The sequence below is a fragment of the Antennarius striatus genome, chromosome 7, assembly GCF_040054535.1.
Source record: "Antennarius striatus isolate MH-2024 chromosome 7, ASM4005453v1, whole genome shotgun sequence".
Classification (NCBI taxonomy): domain Eukaryota; kingdom Metazoa; phylum Chordata; class Actinopteri; order Lophiiformes; family Antennariidae; genus Antennarius; species Antennarius striatus.
Genome location: NC_090782.1, coordinates 20391298 through 20411211, shown reverse-complemented (window position 1 = coordinate 20411211; position 19914 = coordinate 20391298). Strand labels below are relative to the sequence as shown.

At 38.6% G+C, this 19914-nt stretch overlaps 1 protein-coding gene across 5 annotated transcripts in view; it reads left to right on the top strand.

Annotated features, from left to right (window-relative positions):
• csnk1g2b (casein kinase 1, gamma 2b) overlaps window positions 1–19914 on the top strand; it is a 31804-nt gene that overhangs the window by 841 nt on the left and 11049 nt on the right. For all 5 annotated transcript variants that reach the window (XM_068318908.1, XM_068318906.1, XM_068318907.1 and 2 more), the window contains exons 2-3: window positions 2078–2848; window positions 17489–17558. In XM_068318908.1, coding sequence (XP_068175009.1) covers window positions 2621–2848; window positions 17489–17558 — 298 coding nt within the window. In that variant the 5' untranslated portion in view covers window positions 2078–2620. The remainder of the gene's footprint in view (window positions 1–2077; window positions 2849–17488; window positions 17559–19914) is intronic.

The window sequence follows — 19914 nt, the reverse complement described above, 5'->3', positions numbered from 1 at the left end:
GAAATTGTCTGAGATTGATCGATGTCAAGCTAAATTGAACTAACGCCAAGATAGCCTTAAAGTATCTGGCCTGGTCCGCCGAACCATCGAACACAACTTGGTCTTCTTTCAACCCTAGATATCATTGAAGTACGTATTGACTGAGGTTTCTTGTGAGATTTAATTTTATTTGTTGTCATTTCGAATCAGAAATTGTCAGATAAGGTATCTACTCTGCCGCCCAAAGGAGGCTAAGTGACAGCTCTCTTCGGTGGCCAGTTAGCCATTAGCTAGCATTTAGGCAAACCTTAGCTGGTAGCAATTTTGTAATACGACAAAGGAAACTTGTCAGCTTGGTCCCATGGTGCTATTATTAATCGTCTGATTTATTTTTGTTTTTATTTTGGTAGTTTTTGTAAATAAGTACTTTTAACAATGTATGAAATGACGTCGTGTTACAACAAGCTAATGCTAACTCTATGGATAGCGTTACTGTATAGGAAGCCCAGGACTTCACTTTGGAAAAACAATTCTTTTTATTTCTCTCTTCGTATTGTAAATACGTTTCATATAACCCGAAAAATAAAACTACTCGCTATGTTTTAACAATTTTTGCAGCCATAAGAAACAGCTAACATTGATATACAGTACAGAAATGACAATGTAACGTTAGATTGGCTAAGATGGCATAAAAAGAGCGTTCTTTCTCTAGGTCCTTGTGATCAAGGGGCATTTCCATCCGTCCTCATGTCCTAACATCAACATGTGTTTTTGACACTGGTTCATTTGTGTCACCTTGACAAGTGAAGGGCTTGGCAAAATGCACTTTGTCATTTTACCCACCTTGCTCATACTTCTAATCTTGTGACCAGGTAGGCTCGCTATCCGTCTATGTCATCACGATCACTAGGGAAACATGACATTGCACTGTTTGCCTGCATACCTGACCTTTAAATATACATTCTTGTTCTTCGGAATGCACACTTAAGTATATGTTGGAGTGTAGTCATGAATAGAATTTTAGTACAGTTAATATCATGGCCCGTTTTTGGATCTAACAGTTTTTTTTATAACATAGGAAAGCACAATCAAAATACTTAAGTATGGCTGTTTTTCCACAAAAATATTCTTTTACACATTCATGTATTAGTAATTTTTTGTAAAGCTTTAATGTTTGTATTAGCTGTGAGTTCGTCATACAGCTGAAATAGTTGTAGACTAGACAGTGTCCAACTATCTTCAATAATGTTCAGCTTCCCAGTGATGGGACTGTTATGAGATGAGGCATTACAGCACTCATTGATCTGTGTAAGTGCCTTTCCATAGGAAAGAGTAGCTACCCATTGTTAGTGCCTTCATTACCTGCTCTCTTCGGCTCCAACGATGTCTTCTATCATGGTCAAAAGGGAGTTATACGTGCAGTTCTGGACAGAGATGCTGCAGAGATTGCAAAGTTAAACCATCAAAGAAAAGTGAAATTGTGTGGTTTTGGTTTTTTTTTTAACCTTTTATTGTTTCTGTACTAGTATATGGCTTATTGTCTGAATCTGTATATTTAATAAGAAACAAATATGAATAGAAAGGTGTCTTAAGCTTTTAAAAACAAGTTTTATTTTAAAAGAGAGAATTTCTATCTAGCTGAGATCCACTGTGGAAAACTTCCGCTCCTATCGATTGCTTTATTGAGTTTACTTTGTGACAGTCTGGAGCAAGATCTCATTTCTGCCGTCATAAAAAATAGTCATAGCAGACATAATTTGATATTTGAGTGAAAGGTTTATTTTTTCCCCTCAAATCTTAATATCTTAATGTAATGGAAAATTATGGACTTAGAGCATGATTGATTCTGCATCTCCAATTGATTACTGATCATCTCACTGATTTTATGTAGGTAATTAAATTTTAAATGATGAATGGGATATCTTGAAGTTAGTCAAATTAGTCAGCATTTATTTTTTTTATATCTTAACACCTTAAGTCAAGCGTAAAAGATTTTTAAGAACTTGAAACGACTCAGTTTATTTGTGACTTAAAATCTGTGTTTTTATAAAATGCTAAAGAGAAAATTGTCTAATTTCTTTTGTCATTGCTTTTGCAGCTCCACAGCCGACATCAAACCCTTCCGTTACATGGCTTCCTCATCTGTTGTTGCGCTGCAACATGGAGAGCGTCTACTGTGTCACTGAAGGCTGACCAGAAGAAATGACGCACTTCAGGAGATGTTCCCAAGTGGCCTTGTGGATGCAGTAGCTGGGCTTTGGAGTGCTTTTTTATGACTAGTCTTGTGTGTGTGTCTGAGGACACATCTTAACACAACCTGCCGAATCCGCAGGCAGGCACATGCTACTCTGAAGGTGGAGCTGGAGAAAGGCACAAGAAAGGAAACCTTCTGCTAAAAGAATAAAAATAAAAACAAAAAGGGAAGCATCCAGCAGAAGAGCCATCTCGCAGACCCAGGAGGGATTTCAGTTTCAGAGTTAAATATCTTCATATCCACTGTCCATTTTAACAGCATCACCTTTCCTCTATACTGTGAGATTTGTCCCCCCTCCCTAAAGCCTCGTCTTTTGTTGTTTATTGGAATTTCAATGGTTTGCATGGCTGGAGAATAACCGTGGAGAGGCCAGGGTATCACAAGCTTATGGATTTTGACAAGAGAGGGGGCAAAGGAGAGACAGAGGAAGGTAAAAAGATGTCTAAAACAGCAGGCAGCAGGACTGGGCATGGGGGCCGAAGTTCAGGGACCAATTCTGGAGTTCTTATGGTTGGCCCAAACTTCCGTGTAGGTAAAAAAATTGGCTGTGGGAACTTTGGAGAGCTGCGGTTGGGAAAGAACCTGTATACTAACGAATATGTGGCCATCAAGTTGGTAAGTTCATCTTTGGGTCTGCGCCAGTATCAACACATGTACCACACTGCTTTTATGGTGTATCTCCAGTATGAGTCTACATTCTATATGAGAAAAACATCTTACCTGATGTTTGTTATGATTTTTTAGCAAGTGAAGTTATGTTCATAGTAAATTCATCTAACTTACAGTCAAGTGAACCATGTTCTGCTTGTGTTTAGCCTTAATGTTTTACCATATTGTCTCTTTTCTATTATAACCACTATTCTTCTTTTACATTATTTCAAAGACAGGACAAACTCAAGATAGACTTTATGTTTACTTGACGTACTGTTGAACTGTTGAAGTTTTACTCGCTGTCTTTTATGTTTAAAATGCATTTCTTTAAATTTCAATGAAATTAGACAATTTATAAATGTACTTTTTGTAAGAACTAAATTTCCAAACCTCCTACTTAACCATCCCACACTGTCCTCAGTCAATTCTTGTGGTAGCTTTCCCTCTAATAATCTCACACCAGGGTTTATGAGCAATCAATAATTTACTGCCTCTGTGTTTTGTGTTAGCATGAACACTTCTTTTCAGAGCCACTGCTTCCGTATCATTTAAACAGGCTGTGAAAAGCCTCATGAAATATCAAAGCTGGTTTGTTTACTTTGATTACGGCCAGTTACTTTTCCCTCTGAGTATAATTTCTTATAAATATTTCATTGTCAGATACTGCTTTTGCTGACAATAATGATCATGGAATGATGAATGTAGGTCAAGTAATGTAGTCAGTCAGTATCTGATGCATGGTAGGTATCGTCTACACCACATATGTTATGATTATCTTAACATTTGTGTATCCCAGCGAGGTCATTATCTCTGAACGGGCGTCCGCTGAAGGCTTTGCTAACCACGTAGAAGGCAGAGGTTAGCAATTGGCTATAATTGCAGTTCTCCTCTCCTCTGAAACTTGGGTTGTACTCGCTGCCTCTCTCCCTTGCCTGTGAACCCTCCCATCTGTTTTGGTATTTTTATCCTCACGGAGTCCAGCTATGTCTGGATCCGGCATTAGGGCCGTGACACTCCTTTGAGATGTCGTGGCCCAGTGGAACCATTATTTATCTGAGTATATGAATGTATAATGATAATGAAAGGAAGGATGTGTGCTAATGGTGTCAACATAGCATGACAAGATCCAGCCAACAATATGTCTGAGGACTCAGATTTATGTAGGATCAAATTTGCTACCTTCAGGAGGTGGTTTTTGTTGTTTGGTATTAATTATGAAGTGCTTTCTTTTTGATGATCTTTACCAATGTGTTATTGCTTTAGGGTTAAATGCATGAGATGACCTGTGCAGAAACAAAATCTAGATTCCTATTTGATTAGTACTGTACTTCATAATTTTAAAAGTTTGATCCAAGGCTGTGAAAAGCAAAACACAAAATGTCGAGCAGCCTGGTGACTTTCAGTTATTAATAAATGGTACACTAAAATTAAGTCCTGTAAACCTTTGAATTTATTATTATTATTTTATTTATTATTTAGGACACTAGATTGTTTTTATAAACATTTTATAAGCTTTCACATTTTAGATAAGCAGACTAATGCATGTATGATATGTTTTTAGCAGAAAATGTCCATTTTGTCTACAGTACTTCAATATCAAATTGTTTGGTCCATCTGAAGACATGATACTCAATTTTCTTGCCATCTTTATTGCGTGAAGGTTTGTTTTTGTTCGAGATGCAGTGGCTCTAGGAGCTAGTGACAGTGAGTACCATACATGTACCCTGTAAGTGGTTTTAGGTCTGTGATGTTATTACACCTGTCATGGAGAGGTCTTCCCCCGTGTCAAATCTCGGGTTAACCCAGACGCTGGCACAGTTGTCTGTCCTCGTGTTTTTAATCGGTTCTTGATCTCACGGCTCCCTGAGGTACCCGAGTGAATGTGACTCCAATTAGGCCTGTGTTTTGCTACAGGCTTTTACTGAGCGCTTCCTGGTGGACTAACACAAATAATAGTCCTGTTATTTTAAACTACCTGCTCGACAAGAGTCATTCTGCCTCCATTCTCTACCAGTCAAGTCAGCGGTGACTGCTTTCTTGTAGATGAAATGTTAAATAATTTAAGTGTGGGATTAAGAACAATTTATTGATAATGCTTTTTTTTGAGTTATGATGTTTAAATGACTAAATTGTGAATAGATATACTTTAAACTTAGCAAATATCTGCAAAATTTAGTATGTTAGAATTGCAATCAATCATAATGTTGGTCACTGATTAATTTTTGCCTCTCGCAAGGAGGTTGTTTTTGCTGCCGTCTGGCTGATTTATACTAGGAAACAGGAAATGCTTACATTTTTGGATCCTGATCCAAAGGTTTTATGTGACACATGCATGATGAATAGATGATGTGATATATTTTGCAGTTGATGTTCTTTCAGCTGACTAATAGTTAAGTTGTTGATACAGACTACTGGTAAACTAATTTATTATCATGAAAGGCTGCCAGTATTATTTTTTCAATATCCTCTCAGTGAAACTCAAAGAAGTATGACAGTTCTTGCCTTTGTTTTTCTGACTAGTTGAACTTGTGATTGATAGACCAGGACAATAAGCTAGACAGCTTTATGATTTACCTGGGCTTGTGCCAGCCATTCACCACGTCGCCATAGGCGAAGTAAATTCCATATGGCTACAAGATTTTGAGCTCCTGTAGCCACAGTGGCGTCTTTTTTTTTTTTTTTAGGAAAAAAAGGCTGAAACGTACAACTTTTTTGGACTCGCGAAAATCCCCAAGCGATAACAAACTTTCTCGCTAGCGCCACTGTTTCCGTTGGCGCATGCTGACGGCGCATTTCCATCGCATACTAGAAGATACTTTAACTTTGACTTAGACACTTTGATTTTAATATATTTGATTCTTGGTATTACTCAATGTTTACCTGTAAGTTTCACTTGCTATTATAGCAAGCCGCTGTCTTGGACACAGAATGGGGCTTTTTGTGGCTTACTCAATTCTTTTACATTGAGCCACAGTGTCTTAGTCATACTACCTCCTAGTGCAAGCCCAGTTTACCATGTGCAATTTGTAACCTGGTGGATTAAAACAAGTTCCAACCCTTGTATTATTCAGTCTTTTGTTGAATTATAATTAATAGTAGGTGCCAGCCTCTGAAGGACAGTGCATAGTGATTACTCAGCGTTGAGCTGGTGCCTTTATGTGCTGAGTGTCTTGTGTATCAGCTTGCAGCGTTTGGCATTTGGGTGGTGCCTGTCTGCACCTGGGACAAAGGTGAATGCCAGTGTCTCCCTGCTGCACCACGTGACAGCAGAGATGTAAATGCATGGCAGCGTAGTGCACAAGGTCCTCTGTCAGTGGATCTGGAACTGCTGTAAATGTTGTTTCAAAAAGCAAGAGAGAAGGGGGAAACTTTTGCTCGCTGAAAGGTTGTCTTTGTTAGCCGGTACTGTGGACACACAGTGGTTCAGTCTTTGGTTCAGCTGGATGCTTTCTCACACTGACAAATGCATCTATGTGATGGAGGCAGGACGATATAGCCACTGCTGTAAGTACACTGCAGGCTTCGCTCCCATGGGGGGGATCCCTGTGTCTTAAAGACACAGCAGTGTTTTAGAGGAAAGTCAAACACATTTTAAATGGTGACATAACTTTCCACTGAGAAAATAAGCACCTCAACTTCTTTTTCCTCTCAGGGATTTGAGCATTTCCGTGTCATTCTATTTCTTATTTTTAAACATTTATTTATTAGTCTTGTGTTTACCCTCTTGTATCCTCTTGTGCCTATTTCTACTTCACCATCTTGTCAAGGTCGTCGGCTCGTCATCAGTTCAGGTTTTTTTAATTAATGCAGACATTAAGATGTAGGCATGGTATTAGCAGTTCTGTGGTGAATAAAAGTGACAAAGCAAACTACAACTGGTCAGTAAAGTGTTGCAATAATCCAGAAGTACACATACCAAATAGTCAGTCCTACTTTATTTTTACAAATTTTACAACTTGTTCCTGTTCAGATTTGAGGGGCCAGTGTGATTTGCCGTCTGCAAGTTTGGTATTATCAGCAATAACTAACTAGAGGCCTCTTTATGGCGACACCTTTGACATTGACAAGTGGTTGTAATATCTGCACAACATGAGAGAGAGAGCAATAAATGTATGTTATAGTGATGGGACCTATTGTATGGCATAGCAGAGGGAGACGAGGCTGATGTTGTATTGATCATCCAGGGAGAGGAAACACATTAGACCAAGCAGACCAGCCGTGTGTCAGTCAGGTTTCCTAGTTTGTTGCAGTGGTACGTATTTATGACTTTCTACTGCAAAGCGATTGGGCCTTTGTCAGGAGAATGGTTGCCGCAGTTACCAGTTTAACAACATACCACAGTATAACAATTGATGGTGATCATATCGGTAACATTTCTCAGCACTGGTCAAATGACAAAAAGACTATCAGAGAATCTCTACTGATCCTCTTCCTTCTTGTCAGAGCGCAACAGGCAGCAACGGCCCTACCTCCATAAAGACGGTGAAATCAGTAGCATGGTTTGAATTTTGTATAGCAGAATACCCAACAAGGGTTAGTGCCAGAGGACAGATACCTAGTTTGTAAGATATGTGATGCAAAGTGACATGAAGTAGGAAATGCGTTCAACTGGTTAACCCATGCTGCAGATCATAGCATGTGTCCCATTTATGACTTAAATCCATGGTGAAGAAATACGATCAAAGAAGGTTCAAAATTTGAATGTGCGAGGGCTTACTTTAATATTGAAAAAGATTTGCAGTGATTCCGACCTAACAGTTTTTGGCAAATTGAAAGGAAGGCTAGGACACCACTGCAAGGTGGTGCCTCCCAACTGTACTGTATTCGAATCAAGTTTTGTACCACTTAAGTACCTCAAATGATGTCCACCAGAGAGATCTGTCAGCAATCACTGGTGCAAGTTATGATGTCTATGCTACACTCTGTCAGACAGACGATTCAGGATGAGGCAAACTGAATCGCTCCATGATTCAGTCAGGGACCGGTTGTTGTGGCGTGAACCAATCCTTCTCACCTCTTCTCAGGCCAACTGATGGTGACGCCTGCAACTCAGTTTGCCAAGTCAGCACTGGCTGGTTTTAGAACGTATGGCATGTCATTTCTTCAGACACTCAATCAGTGCTTTGCCTTTTTAAAATTACTGGACCACCTTGTCATCTGTCTGTTTGAGGAAAATCTGTGTCTTTATGATATAAGGCTTTAAATTTACTGCTAAACTGACAGCTACACTGCTAAATGTTTCCTCTGTTCCACTCGCTTTTGCTGTCAGTCTGCAGCTTGCTCTCGTTCACACCCAGCAGCACTCACACTCTGCTCACAGCTTTTGTATTTGCCTTTTCATTTGTACTAGATATGCAGCTGTTGTTAGTAAATCCCTATCACAATGCTCAATCAGTTCCTAACACGCTCTAATTTATATTCAGTTATAAAGACAAATGCTTATGTAAGTACAAAGCATTGTTTTTATGGAAACTGTGCACATATCTGTCAACATTATAAATAGTTGCAGATTTCATCTGATTGTGAATCTTGGGCTTTGCTTGCTGTTACTTTGGTATGAGACCTCACTATTATCAATTTTTTCTTGTTACAATTAATAATACATATTCAACCTCGTCTGTCTCAAATTTAAATCCCTGTGGTGTTTCAGTTGAGGAAACACTTGCATTTGTGACCAAATCTTTCATCCTGAAGCATTTACAAGAACATTCTGTTGACTTGAAACGTAGCTAGTGCCATCTTTATTCACACTAAAATAATGTGTAATTTTATTCAGTTTTGATGGTAAACTGTCAGAAAATCTTTGGTTGCTTTTAGGCTATAAAAAATCTATCGTTGATTAAAGCCTTGAATTTCCCAAATAAATTTACCATATTAAAAATATATGAACCAGCAAAGTATTTTCTCTGCACCAAACAAGATGGCAAGATGTGTTAAGGCATAATGCTGTAAAATAGAACAATGCTCAAGGTAAATAGTGTGACAGGCTTAAAATACAGCTGCAGTGTTGCACCCTCTGAACAGTCAGCACCAGATGGTTGCACTGCAAGCCAAAAATGGAACAGCGTCTTCCCGACAGCGTCAGTGTTAGTTACAAGATGCTGTAGTGATGTGTGTGCAGAGGCAGTCAGTCGCATGCAGGTGTTACTACGTCTACCAATCCTGTAGATTGATAAAGACCATTACAGTTCATATTGAAGCATATAACTGTGTTATTCAGGCTATTCTAGATGTAAGTCCTAATAAAAGTATTTAGAATTGTCTTTCAGGTGATAACAATGACTTAAGGTGTTATTGCTAACAGGAGGTACCTCCTGTTAACGGTTGTACATGCTGGAAACATGCTTGGAGTTTAACTGGATGGTGTCAAAGGATTTTGACTAAACTTCAGCCAAACAAAAATGGCAATGTAGTTTTCTTTAATAGCCACAAATTAGCTGGAAATTTGCTTCAAGAAATTACATTTCTGGCCCAGTTGAAGTGAACTGTGTGTGGTGTAATTAATTACTCTGTATGTATGGAGAAGCACGGATGTCTCTTACAGACTTATTTTAATTGGCTGAATCACTGATCCGGAGGTATGAGGTGACTTCTATGAGTGAAGTCGCTCACAGTTCTGGGCAGTCGCGATACTCTGAGGGGAATTGGAGGTATTACTGAACTCTCCTGTCTGCCTGATAAGAGGCTCTTGTTGCAGACTAGCTCAGCAGCTCTTCACTGTCGAAAAACAGTGCAAGCACAAAAGCTCTCTCAGCATGTTTGGCAGGAATTAAAGTGACATTTTGAAGATGTAAATTCTTCTCTACCCTGTTTGGGCTCTCCAGAGAGAGCATGTTGGACAGGCTAAATGAATAAATACTTGGATGTCAAATGTATGGAAAAGCCTACTTTCAGTCAACAGGCTAATCCTGAAGGCAGTAGCAACACATGAAGTTCAAACACTCATTGTCGCTTTGAGGATTACTTGGGTACAGTCATAAAGTCTGCACAGGAAAGTTTAAATGCCAGTGACGTTAGAGTAGTAACAGGAATAATGTGTGTGTTTTATGTAGAAACGTGTAAGAGAAAATTCTGACTGGACAAAAAAAAAAAAAAGGGTTTTATTATGGTATGGAGGGTGTGTGCCTGCAGAACTGGGAGCACTGTGTCATTTCCACCCTGGCACATCTAAAAGCAATGTCATCTTTTCCATTTAGACATTCCCGAAGGTTTTCTTGTAAAATATGTGTAATATTAAAGGCTACAGCAATTAATCAAGTTTCTCTGTTTTTCTTTGTAGTAAGGGCAGCTGCCATGCCTCAATTTTCTGCATGACATTATGATTAAATAAGTAAACTAAAGTCATTGACAAATCCATAATCAGGATTTATTAAGTTAAAACAAGCTAAAGTCAAAGTGTAAAATGTAGATTAAATATAATTTTGCATGGTTATCTAAGCTGAGTAACAATTTTGTTCTACACTTAATTTCTGCTTCTTCTTTCGCATATTAAGCTTTAAAAGCAAGACATATGTGATTAAATGACATTTTACAGTCTTGTCTATGAACCATTTTTTTCCCCTCTTGTTGTGAAAGTGTACTGTATACACCAGTGGTGAAGTCAAGCTGTAGAAGGAGGCTTATCAGGTTTGGTTGTCTAAGGGTCTTCTGAAACAGCAGATAGGTTCTGTGGAGCTAGAAGGGCTGTAGCTTTGGCGGGCGCTGAAGCAAAAACCCAGATATCGCAGGACTTCTAAGAGGCTATGGAAAGACTTTTGGTTGGCATCAAGGAAACTTGTTGGACAAATCGGGAAGGGAAAGAAGGGCTTTGGCCAAGTCCATGTAGAACAGGGAAGGAGCTTACCTGAGTGAGGATATTGTCAGGCGTTGGAAAGAGCACTGTGACGAGCTAACTGAACCTCACTGTCTTGTCCTCTAAAGAGGAGGCAGAGTCTGAGGTGAAACTCGAAGATGCCCCCCAGTGATAAAGGTGTTTGAGGTGGTTTAGGCATCTGGTAAGGACATATCCAGAAGCCCCCAACCTCACAAAGAGATTGAAAACCAATTTTTGTACTTATGTTCCCATGATGAAGGTTTCTACCTGTATTGTGTTAGTTGATGACCCTTTCTTGACCAATCTGGTGTCTTAGATGCACCATACACATGCTTGTACTGTAGAAATGACTTGTACTGTACTTTATGAATATAACAAATATAGGATCCCCCCCCCCCACAAAACACTTCTGATTGGAATGAGCAGTTGGTTTGCCTCCTGGTGTAGCTATTCTCAAAAACTGTTCAACACTTAATCAACTAACCGTCTGATTTCGCACATCCTCAAGGCTGAATGCATTCGCTTCATGATGTAACATCCTCAGTGGATGAAGACCAGGAACCCACATTAGTGTACAATGGAAATGAAAATGAACCCGGTTTTGTGTGATCATTTCAGGCCAGAGGCATGATTGATAATTAGAGCAGTTGTCCATTGCTCCTTCAAAATAAAAGTGACCTTGCTGATTAGCACTTAAAGCCTGGTACCAGGTCAGTTTTGAAAGCGAAAACATTCGCAGATGAAGCAGCACAAAATGAATGAATGAATGAATGTACATTTCCATGATGAAAATAGTTTTCTCCCACCATTTAGTAAGTGCAGTGTGATGTTACTCCGATAATCAGCATGTATGTCAATATAAACAATGCAATAAACTGTTGCTGTCAAGTCTTGGTGCTCTTTTAAATGTTGGGTTCTCTTCTCATGACTGTGTTGATCACTGTCATTATGTGCAGTGTTTGACCTTCATCTTATTGCAGCATCTGAGCTCAGCATGTAGAACATAAGCAGTCCAATTTTAAATTAATCTTAAAAACATAGACTCCAGCTCCCCGTGACCCGCTATGGTGGATAAAGCGGCGGAAAATGAATGAATGAATGAACCTGCAAAATTTTTGTCATGGAACCAAAGCCAAGAGCTTTTGTTTTATTTACAAAAGCGTTTCCAGCTTTCTGAGACGGTACCTAATTCCTTTGTAAAAGTAAAAAAACATAATCTGAAACTAGTGAGTATTCATAGTTCACATACCGCACTTCTTCCCACCATATTGTCATTATTTTCCAGGCCGTGTCAAAATAAAACCCGGCAGCAGTTGTTGATCAGAGGAACTCTGAAAAGGGAAATGGCTGTACTCATGAATGTGCAAAATATTCACTCCATGTTGATGAAGGTAAAAAAAAAAGTAATCCCCAATGCTAATCTTAAACTAGATCCCCTTCAGATAATTGGGGTCCAAAATCCACCCCTGTATAAAACATCAAAATTCTATGAGAGCATTTTGAGACATTGTGGGAATAAAGAGACAACCAAACTGACAAAGAGTAAAACGGTGACCTCTTTCAACTCTCCATGATCGAAGTCTTCATTAACAACACTAAGATAACAGCTAAGCTAACCCTAACCCCACTGAAGTTGGAAGATTTAAGAAACCTTTTGAAGTCGATCATCTTGTCTAAATTCTAAGTAATTCTGAAGTGGTTACGTGAGTCTAGGTTAAGGCACACAGTTAACTACGAATGGCACAAAAAAAACCCTTCAGAACACAGGATTGATGTCTAATTGTGGCTGATGTCAAGCAGCGCCCGACTATCACGCCGGGGTTTAGGAGGCAGCTGATGGCTCCATCTGGGTGTGTTAAATTTGAGCTGAAATAGGATAAGTGCTGGACACCAGCCAGCTGCTGCTGTCTGACACCAATCACTCCTTAACGTCACCTTCAAATGATAGAAAGACTTCTGGAATAGGTAAAAACATGGACCACACACCGGCCATATGTTTTAACCGTACAGTCAGTGGTTAACATTGTGTCTCCTGTGTGACTGAGTAGAGATGAACCACACGGACGTGTTGCATCGTCTGAAGCCGGGCGAGTCACATCGCATGTTGAATATTGTTAAATGCTTTACTGGATGTCAGGCAAAGGTCAGAATCTATTCTTGGCTTTATTCATAATGTTGGGTCTGTTTGCCTGGACATGACACTCATAGGAATAAATATGCACCTGTTGAATGTCACAATGGCTTTGCGGACTATAAACAGCACAGGTATTTTCTGATTTGTTGCATTACATCACCGCAGCTGTGCGTATTATTCTCCTACGCAGTTTTGATATACGAGATTCATGGAGGCAGTCTGGTCCTTTTTGGGTTTATTCACTATGTAGTATCATATCTACGAGTTGAGATAGTAGTTTGAAAATATTGGCATATTTTAAAATGATCAAAAAGTGATATTAATATACCACAATTAGACTCTTAGTTATTTAATTTTTCCTGATCCCAAAAAACCCCACACTACAACTACGTTGTTGTTTAAGAGGTTGGTATTTGTGAATCTGTAAAATATTCGCTTATATTTTTTTCTATAAATATTACTAAAGACCTTAAGATTCAAATCCAGATTAGAAAATAGTTCAGGTATGTTTGTTTAGGCCAACACAGCAGTATTGTATGATCTGTTGATATTTAGCTTTTAACCACATATAAATTCTCCAGCACTGAGTGTTCAGACTTTAGATGTGATTTACCGTCAAATGTCTACTATAGACATCTCTTTAACACCTCTTTAATACTCTGATTCTGTTGTTTTGTATATAATTTTCTTTTTTCTTCTTCATTGGTTGGTCATTAATCCATGCGAAACTGAGGTCAATTCTGATCTTTCTCAACTATGTGGAGGCAGAGATCAGATTTAGCCCACATGACATCATATGCTGAGTTGGTTAATCCCAGGAAGAGGACTCTGTGTTGCTGCAGGTTTACTCCACCCATATGAGAGTGTTGAAGCATCTGCAGGTTGAAATATAGACACCACCATCAAGGTCCGATAATGTAAACATGTATTTGTACTAGCTACTATGAGAGGAATCCTTGAAAGAGTATTTAAGATTTCATTTCACACCCATTGCCAGTCTTCTGTAGCCACAGGATTAATCCTGCTAGAGCGGTATTTGTTGGTATCGCTAATATAGACAAATCTGTTTAGCTGTGAGTAGGAGCTAGCATAAATCAGTTCCCATTTAATTCATCGCTACTGGAATTGTCCTGATCCGACCGAGAAGAAAACTTATGAAGCTGTAGGAAAGGTTGGGTCTGATGTCCTTTGTCATTTTATATTGCAGGTTGTCTGTTATCCCTTTTTCTCACATAAGGGCTATTTTCTCTTCATTTCTCCTGACCAGTGTACCTCTCATAATTTCTTTCCCATATTTGCAAATTATTTTGCCTTTTTTTTAAAAGTATGGCAGACTGTCTATCTAGATCAGTACAGCCACAGGGGCATCTGTGTCCTTGGGCACAAACTTTCTAGTTATTTTTTAATGTCCTCTCTATATATGGAACTCTTTCACGAGCACATAACGTGTTTCCCACATAGACTTTACTTGGGCAGGAAGCCCAGGTATATTAACAGCCATACAAGTATATTTGGCAGCCATTTCAAAGTTGTATTTTTTTTCAATTAATAATTATATCCTTGAGAGAGATTCCATGCTTGATTGATTCTATATCCCTTCACTCTATTCCACACTCAGCAGGGATACAACATATTTTTCCACAGAATTATCTGTTAGTTATTGAAAAAATAAGCATTAGATTAATCTAAAAAATAATAATTTGTAGTTTCAGTGATAATGTAAAAAAAAAATTGACAGACTTTTTGACAAAGCAGAGGTCATGGCATGGAGTCTTAAGCTTTAGTTATCTCTGACACACTGGTGACTTTCTCCACCAGTGTCTTATTCCACCAGCAACAAACAACCCAGTTCTTGATTTTATCTTTTTTAAACAAAAAGTGCATTTATAGGAGATACGGTAATATGGTGCTTACTCAGATCTTCGAAACCAATTATCAATTTTCATGCCTAAAACTCTCCTTCCTTCTGTCAAAGCGTACACCACCGAAACAACATCAACAAGTCATCAACTATTTGTACGTCAGGGGTATGACTTCCCCCACTTCCCTCTTTGGCCTTCCTCAGAAAAAGGCACTTAGAGTTCTCCAGAATACTGTACAAGACAATATTTGTCAGACCGATCGTGTCAGACATAGGTGACTTTGTTGCAGATGTTGGACTTAAAATCCTTCATATCATTAAATATGACTAAGATGAAAACGTGAAATCTACCAGAGGAACTACTTGAGTGAAAATGTTTTTACTGTCCTGCCACACAACTGACTGACTAGTTTAATAATCCTCTGGTTATGTCAGGGTTGACTATCAGCTGGGGGAACAGATTAACACTTATTCATATGATCAGGAGCAGTGTGTAGACAAACATGTTACATCAGACGTTTGTAGCTTGGCTATGGTCACTTACACATCCATAGCTTATCCTATCTGCTGGAAATAAAGATGACTGAAGTACATAAAGCTGCCATAAGCCTCTGTTTTCTATTGTAAGCTGTTTTAACGTTTCCTGTTTTAGGATGCCATCTGTTTTGACTCATTATTTATATATTTTATATTTTATTTCCCCATCCTCCCTGGCATGGCTCCACTTATGCAAGACATACTTGTTCATCGTGTTCATGCAGGAGGTGGATGACACTAAAGCAGCTCACTACTCCACCTCCCTGACTAGTCATTTGTCTTCCTCCTACAGATTTCCACTCCTCTGTATGGCCTCCTCACTTTTTTTTCCATTTACATTTTTCTATTTGAATTTTTCTATTAACTTTAATGGCTGCATAATATATAAGTTTAGAATCAGGGAATGGAATTCAGTCCGTCTCTTACATACAGTACAAGAATACACAATTGTAAGAATAAGACCATAACACAGTGCAGTTATGCAATGCAATCAAGAAATAAATGTTTATTAGTCTTTGAAATTGTGCATTTGCATTATTATGCTGTCTATTATAATATGGTCTTAAAATACTAATAATACGGTTCATTGCAGTTATTTTGACCAGTATTCATTTAGCAAGAAATTAATTGAAAAAAAAAAATCAACAGGTCTTATTTCTTCTCTGACCTGTAGATAACTACAAACAAATACCATTAAGTTGAAGTATATTCAAGAGAAGGCAGACATCTCTAAAAGTCATCTCGAACAAAAACAACCTACATGAGATAAATCCCGCTGCAGATAAAGTATGTTTTTTACTGTTGGTGTGATCGCTGGCCATTCTGTTCTTTTTCTATAAATACATGTCCCCCGTAAGACATGCAAAAGTAGTCATTATTGTGAGCCTGGTTCTAAGTGGGTGGATCTGTGTCACTTGAATTAGGGTTATAAAGTAATGGAAAAACAAAATAAAACCTTGTCAGAATTCACAACTTATTGAGCTACAGGAATATACATACCAGCAGGCTTTAGAACTATTCAATCTTTGTTGATGGGTTTTTAGAAAATTAACGTAATTCATTAATTATTCTTTTTTTTTTTTAAATAAATTGGAAAATGAATTAAGTACACAACATACTGTATTTCTGAGATGCTGGTCACTTCTTTTTAACACCTCTTTTAAACCATCCTTTGATTGACTCTCAAAGCGAAACCACAGAACACATCCCACAGGACTGAGAGCGGCCATCATAGAAAGACAGAAAGTCCTTTATTATGTTGAACACAGCTCTTACATTGTGTGTACTCCTACGTGCTTACTGGGCACCAGGAGAGAAAATGCTTCTGATTTGATAAAGGCCTTAACAGAGTGAATGTGGGAGCTTAACAGCTTTCAGCTCTCAGTTCATATAATTTAAAATAGAAGTGCTTTAGAAGAATTACATGCACACGGGACTCTTTTGATTAAATCTCACTTCAGGCATCTCTTGTGAAGTTGCAAGGTTAAATAAATGTTCACATTTTCATACTTTCCATATATTATATTGCATACAAGTAAAAAACATGGGGAAATTATATACTTAGGAAAAGTTTATTTTGTCATATTGACAGATTATTTACACCTGTGAATCCATGACAAACCAGCGTTCTGTGTCAGAATGGGGTTGTGTGTTGTTATTGTGTTTATGTGTTTCCACATAGGCTGTGCTATGTTTATTGAAGGCTCAGAAATGGAATTAAATTGGGTGTGTGTTTGTTCTCTCCTCTTCATGTTTGTCCATAATGCCCTTGTCATCATGGGAGTGGGGTTAATCAGATTACATTTTAGGTGGTAAGGCCGCGGTATAACAAACAATATGTCCTTTCAGATTGATTATTAGCCATATTCTCACAAAATCTTTTATCTTCTCACACCCTACAAGTCTGATCCGAGATGTAATTTAAGTTCTGCTGGGTATTAAAATCACAACATTGACTATAGACATTTAAACATGAGTTTTTCTGTGTGTTTAAAATTGCCGCTCACAAACTGCTTTTGTTGCAGGTCATAACACCTTTATGTTGTGTATTGAGTCTGTAAGTCATGCAATAATAGATGGTTAAAAATTACTTGTGAGCTTTTCACACTCTCATTTTTTACACATATACTATGTTTTCTCTTTTGTTAATAACCCACAGTGTAAAGTGAGCTGAATGACTGACATGTAATTATTGATAAAGAATATTGACTTTTTGATTCATGGTCTTGATATTTTGCTTCTTTCTGTCTTCTCTTTCAGGAACCTATAAAGTCCCGGGCGCCACAGCTCCATTTGGAGTATAGATTTTACAAACAGTTGGGAAATTCAGGTACGAGAGAGACGCCTTTTGTTTGTTATGTGTTATAATGAACGAGTTAAAAGCCAGGGGGCTTTTTACACTAGACTAGTCCTGTCAAGAATAAAACTCAGCCTTTATATTTAGAAACTGACACAAAGGAAGACATCTGCCTCATAAGATGGACATGCTTATTAACATTTGAAAAAGGCCATTGTCTCTAAATTTGTGAAAATAATTACCGTAGGTTCCTTTAAATCTAATACAGAGATTACAAAAGATACATCTTTAAAAAAATGTTTTTATGTCATACCCTTGTGCTTAATTTGTCTTACTTTACTCAGGATTGTATACTGTAAATCATGCATAATTTTAAGATAAATCTAAGATGTAGTTGTTGTCAACCTCATCTGTAGTTGCCCAGTTAGCACAGACAAGTTTACTTTCCCTCTCTGCCATGCAGTGTGACACTTTTCAGATTATGCATTTTTAGTTTTTTTTCTTTTGAATCATGTTAAAACAGTGCAGTGCAAAGCAAAAATGGGAGAGAATAGGAGATGATGCATTTTTAAAAGTATCTGCATTAGTGTGGACACCACATGAGCAGAAGTATGGCTTCCACTCTACTTAAGGCTAAACTTCATGTTTCTTTATCTTCCCACATCTGTGAAAACCAATAGATGCTATGTAAGCCTGCCTCCTCTTTTCTAATCCCACATCTACAGTAGCAAATCTTTCCTCTCCTGCAGCACTGCCCAGAACATGTTAATGTGCTTTGATGCATAGCTGTGACTCTGGGGCAGCAGCTCTTTGATCTGGTTTGGCTGAATCCAGAGGGCGAGAGAGGAGGCAGAGTCAGATGGTTTGGAGGGACTGGGGCTTAATTTGTGTCACACCACGACCCGGCTGGCAAGCTTTGACTTTTTTTTCCCTTCGTTTTTCATTTTATCTTCATGTAATGTCCTTAATTCAGAAAACAAATGCAACCATGCCATCACTTTATTACCTAAGGCAAACTTAGAAGAGCAAAAAGAACAGTTGAGGCTATCATTCCTGTTGCATTTAGCGGTCCAGCCACCCACCCATGCCTGCATGTCCCAGTTATTCCTCTGGTCAGTCAACAGGTACTAAGTCACAATTAACATTTTATCGCTTCACTTTGCCCATCAAAGGAATACTCAATCTGTTGAAAGGGTAGCTATGTTTGAAAAAAAAAATAGAGAAGTGTGGGGGCAAGGAGTGTAGGTGCCATGGCCTTTTGGCTACGTCGTGCATGACACAGTGGGTCATGGGATGTGGAGGAGACTGACTGACTGGCTGCTCAGAGTATCATCGACAAATATTTAGAGCCTGTGGTTGGAGCTAAGCAGCCATGAGAAGCTACTGTCATTCTAGCACTTTTACAAGTGGCTTCGTCCTCATGTTGCGCTGATCCGCCCCCCCGTCTGACAAGTCGTGGTCTAATTTTGCGACACGTGCTAGTTTCCTTGCTCCTTGTGCCAGAGCAAAAGCCCACAACTGTTGATAAGGAGGTGGGGCCTTCGGGCAGTCCTTGACTATTTATAGAGAGCCCTTTACAAGCAGTCAGGCCATTATGGTGTGTTTACTTGGATTGCTTCCCTAGTCACATTATCCTCTACCTCCCTGGTTGACTGTGTGCTGCCTACAGATAGCAGAGCCACAATCTGACTTGAATTGCTAAAGGACTGTTTTATGACTGTTCTCATTTTAATCTCTCTGTCTGATCTGTTTGCAATTCTCACATAGTGCAAGCCAGACACAAATAAACTGACCAGAAACTGTACTTGTTATCTTTCCCTTCGTTGTAGCTAGGGTTGTGTAACAAACTACACTTAATGGTGGAACTGATGATCGACTCGTTTGATCGATCGGCGCCAGATCTCACCATACTTAGGTAACAGTAACTGACAACAGCCACACTACAGCACCCGTGCAAGTGTTGCTGTGTTTTAAAAACTGATTATTTTTCTGTAGTTGATGTCTGATGTTACACTAGTTTATTTTTTTCAGGCCAGTTGAGTAAATTACGCACAATGAAAACAGTTTCTCTAGGGCTTCTCAGGTATTAAACAGCTTCCTCTTTCAAAGCAACCAGTGTTACAACATATTTGGTGACATATTATTTCTTTTCTTCTTTTCCTGCGCCGGAAACTGTTTAGTCCTGTGGACGGTACTAATATGGCTTCAAAAGGTCTCAAATGCTAATTATAGCAGAAGCTTCCTCTGAGTTGTGGCTCTAGTCTCTTCCTCTCTTCCTCATCTCTATGTTTTTTTTCTTTATTGTGGTGCATCGAACACATCTTCAGTCTTATTCTTGGTAACTGGGGTCTGTAGTTGTGTAACGTGATGCCACCGCCCTCGCACAAAA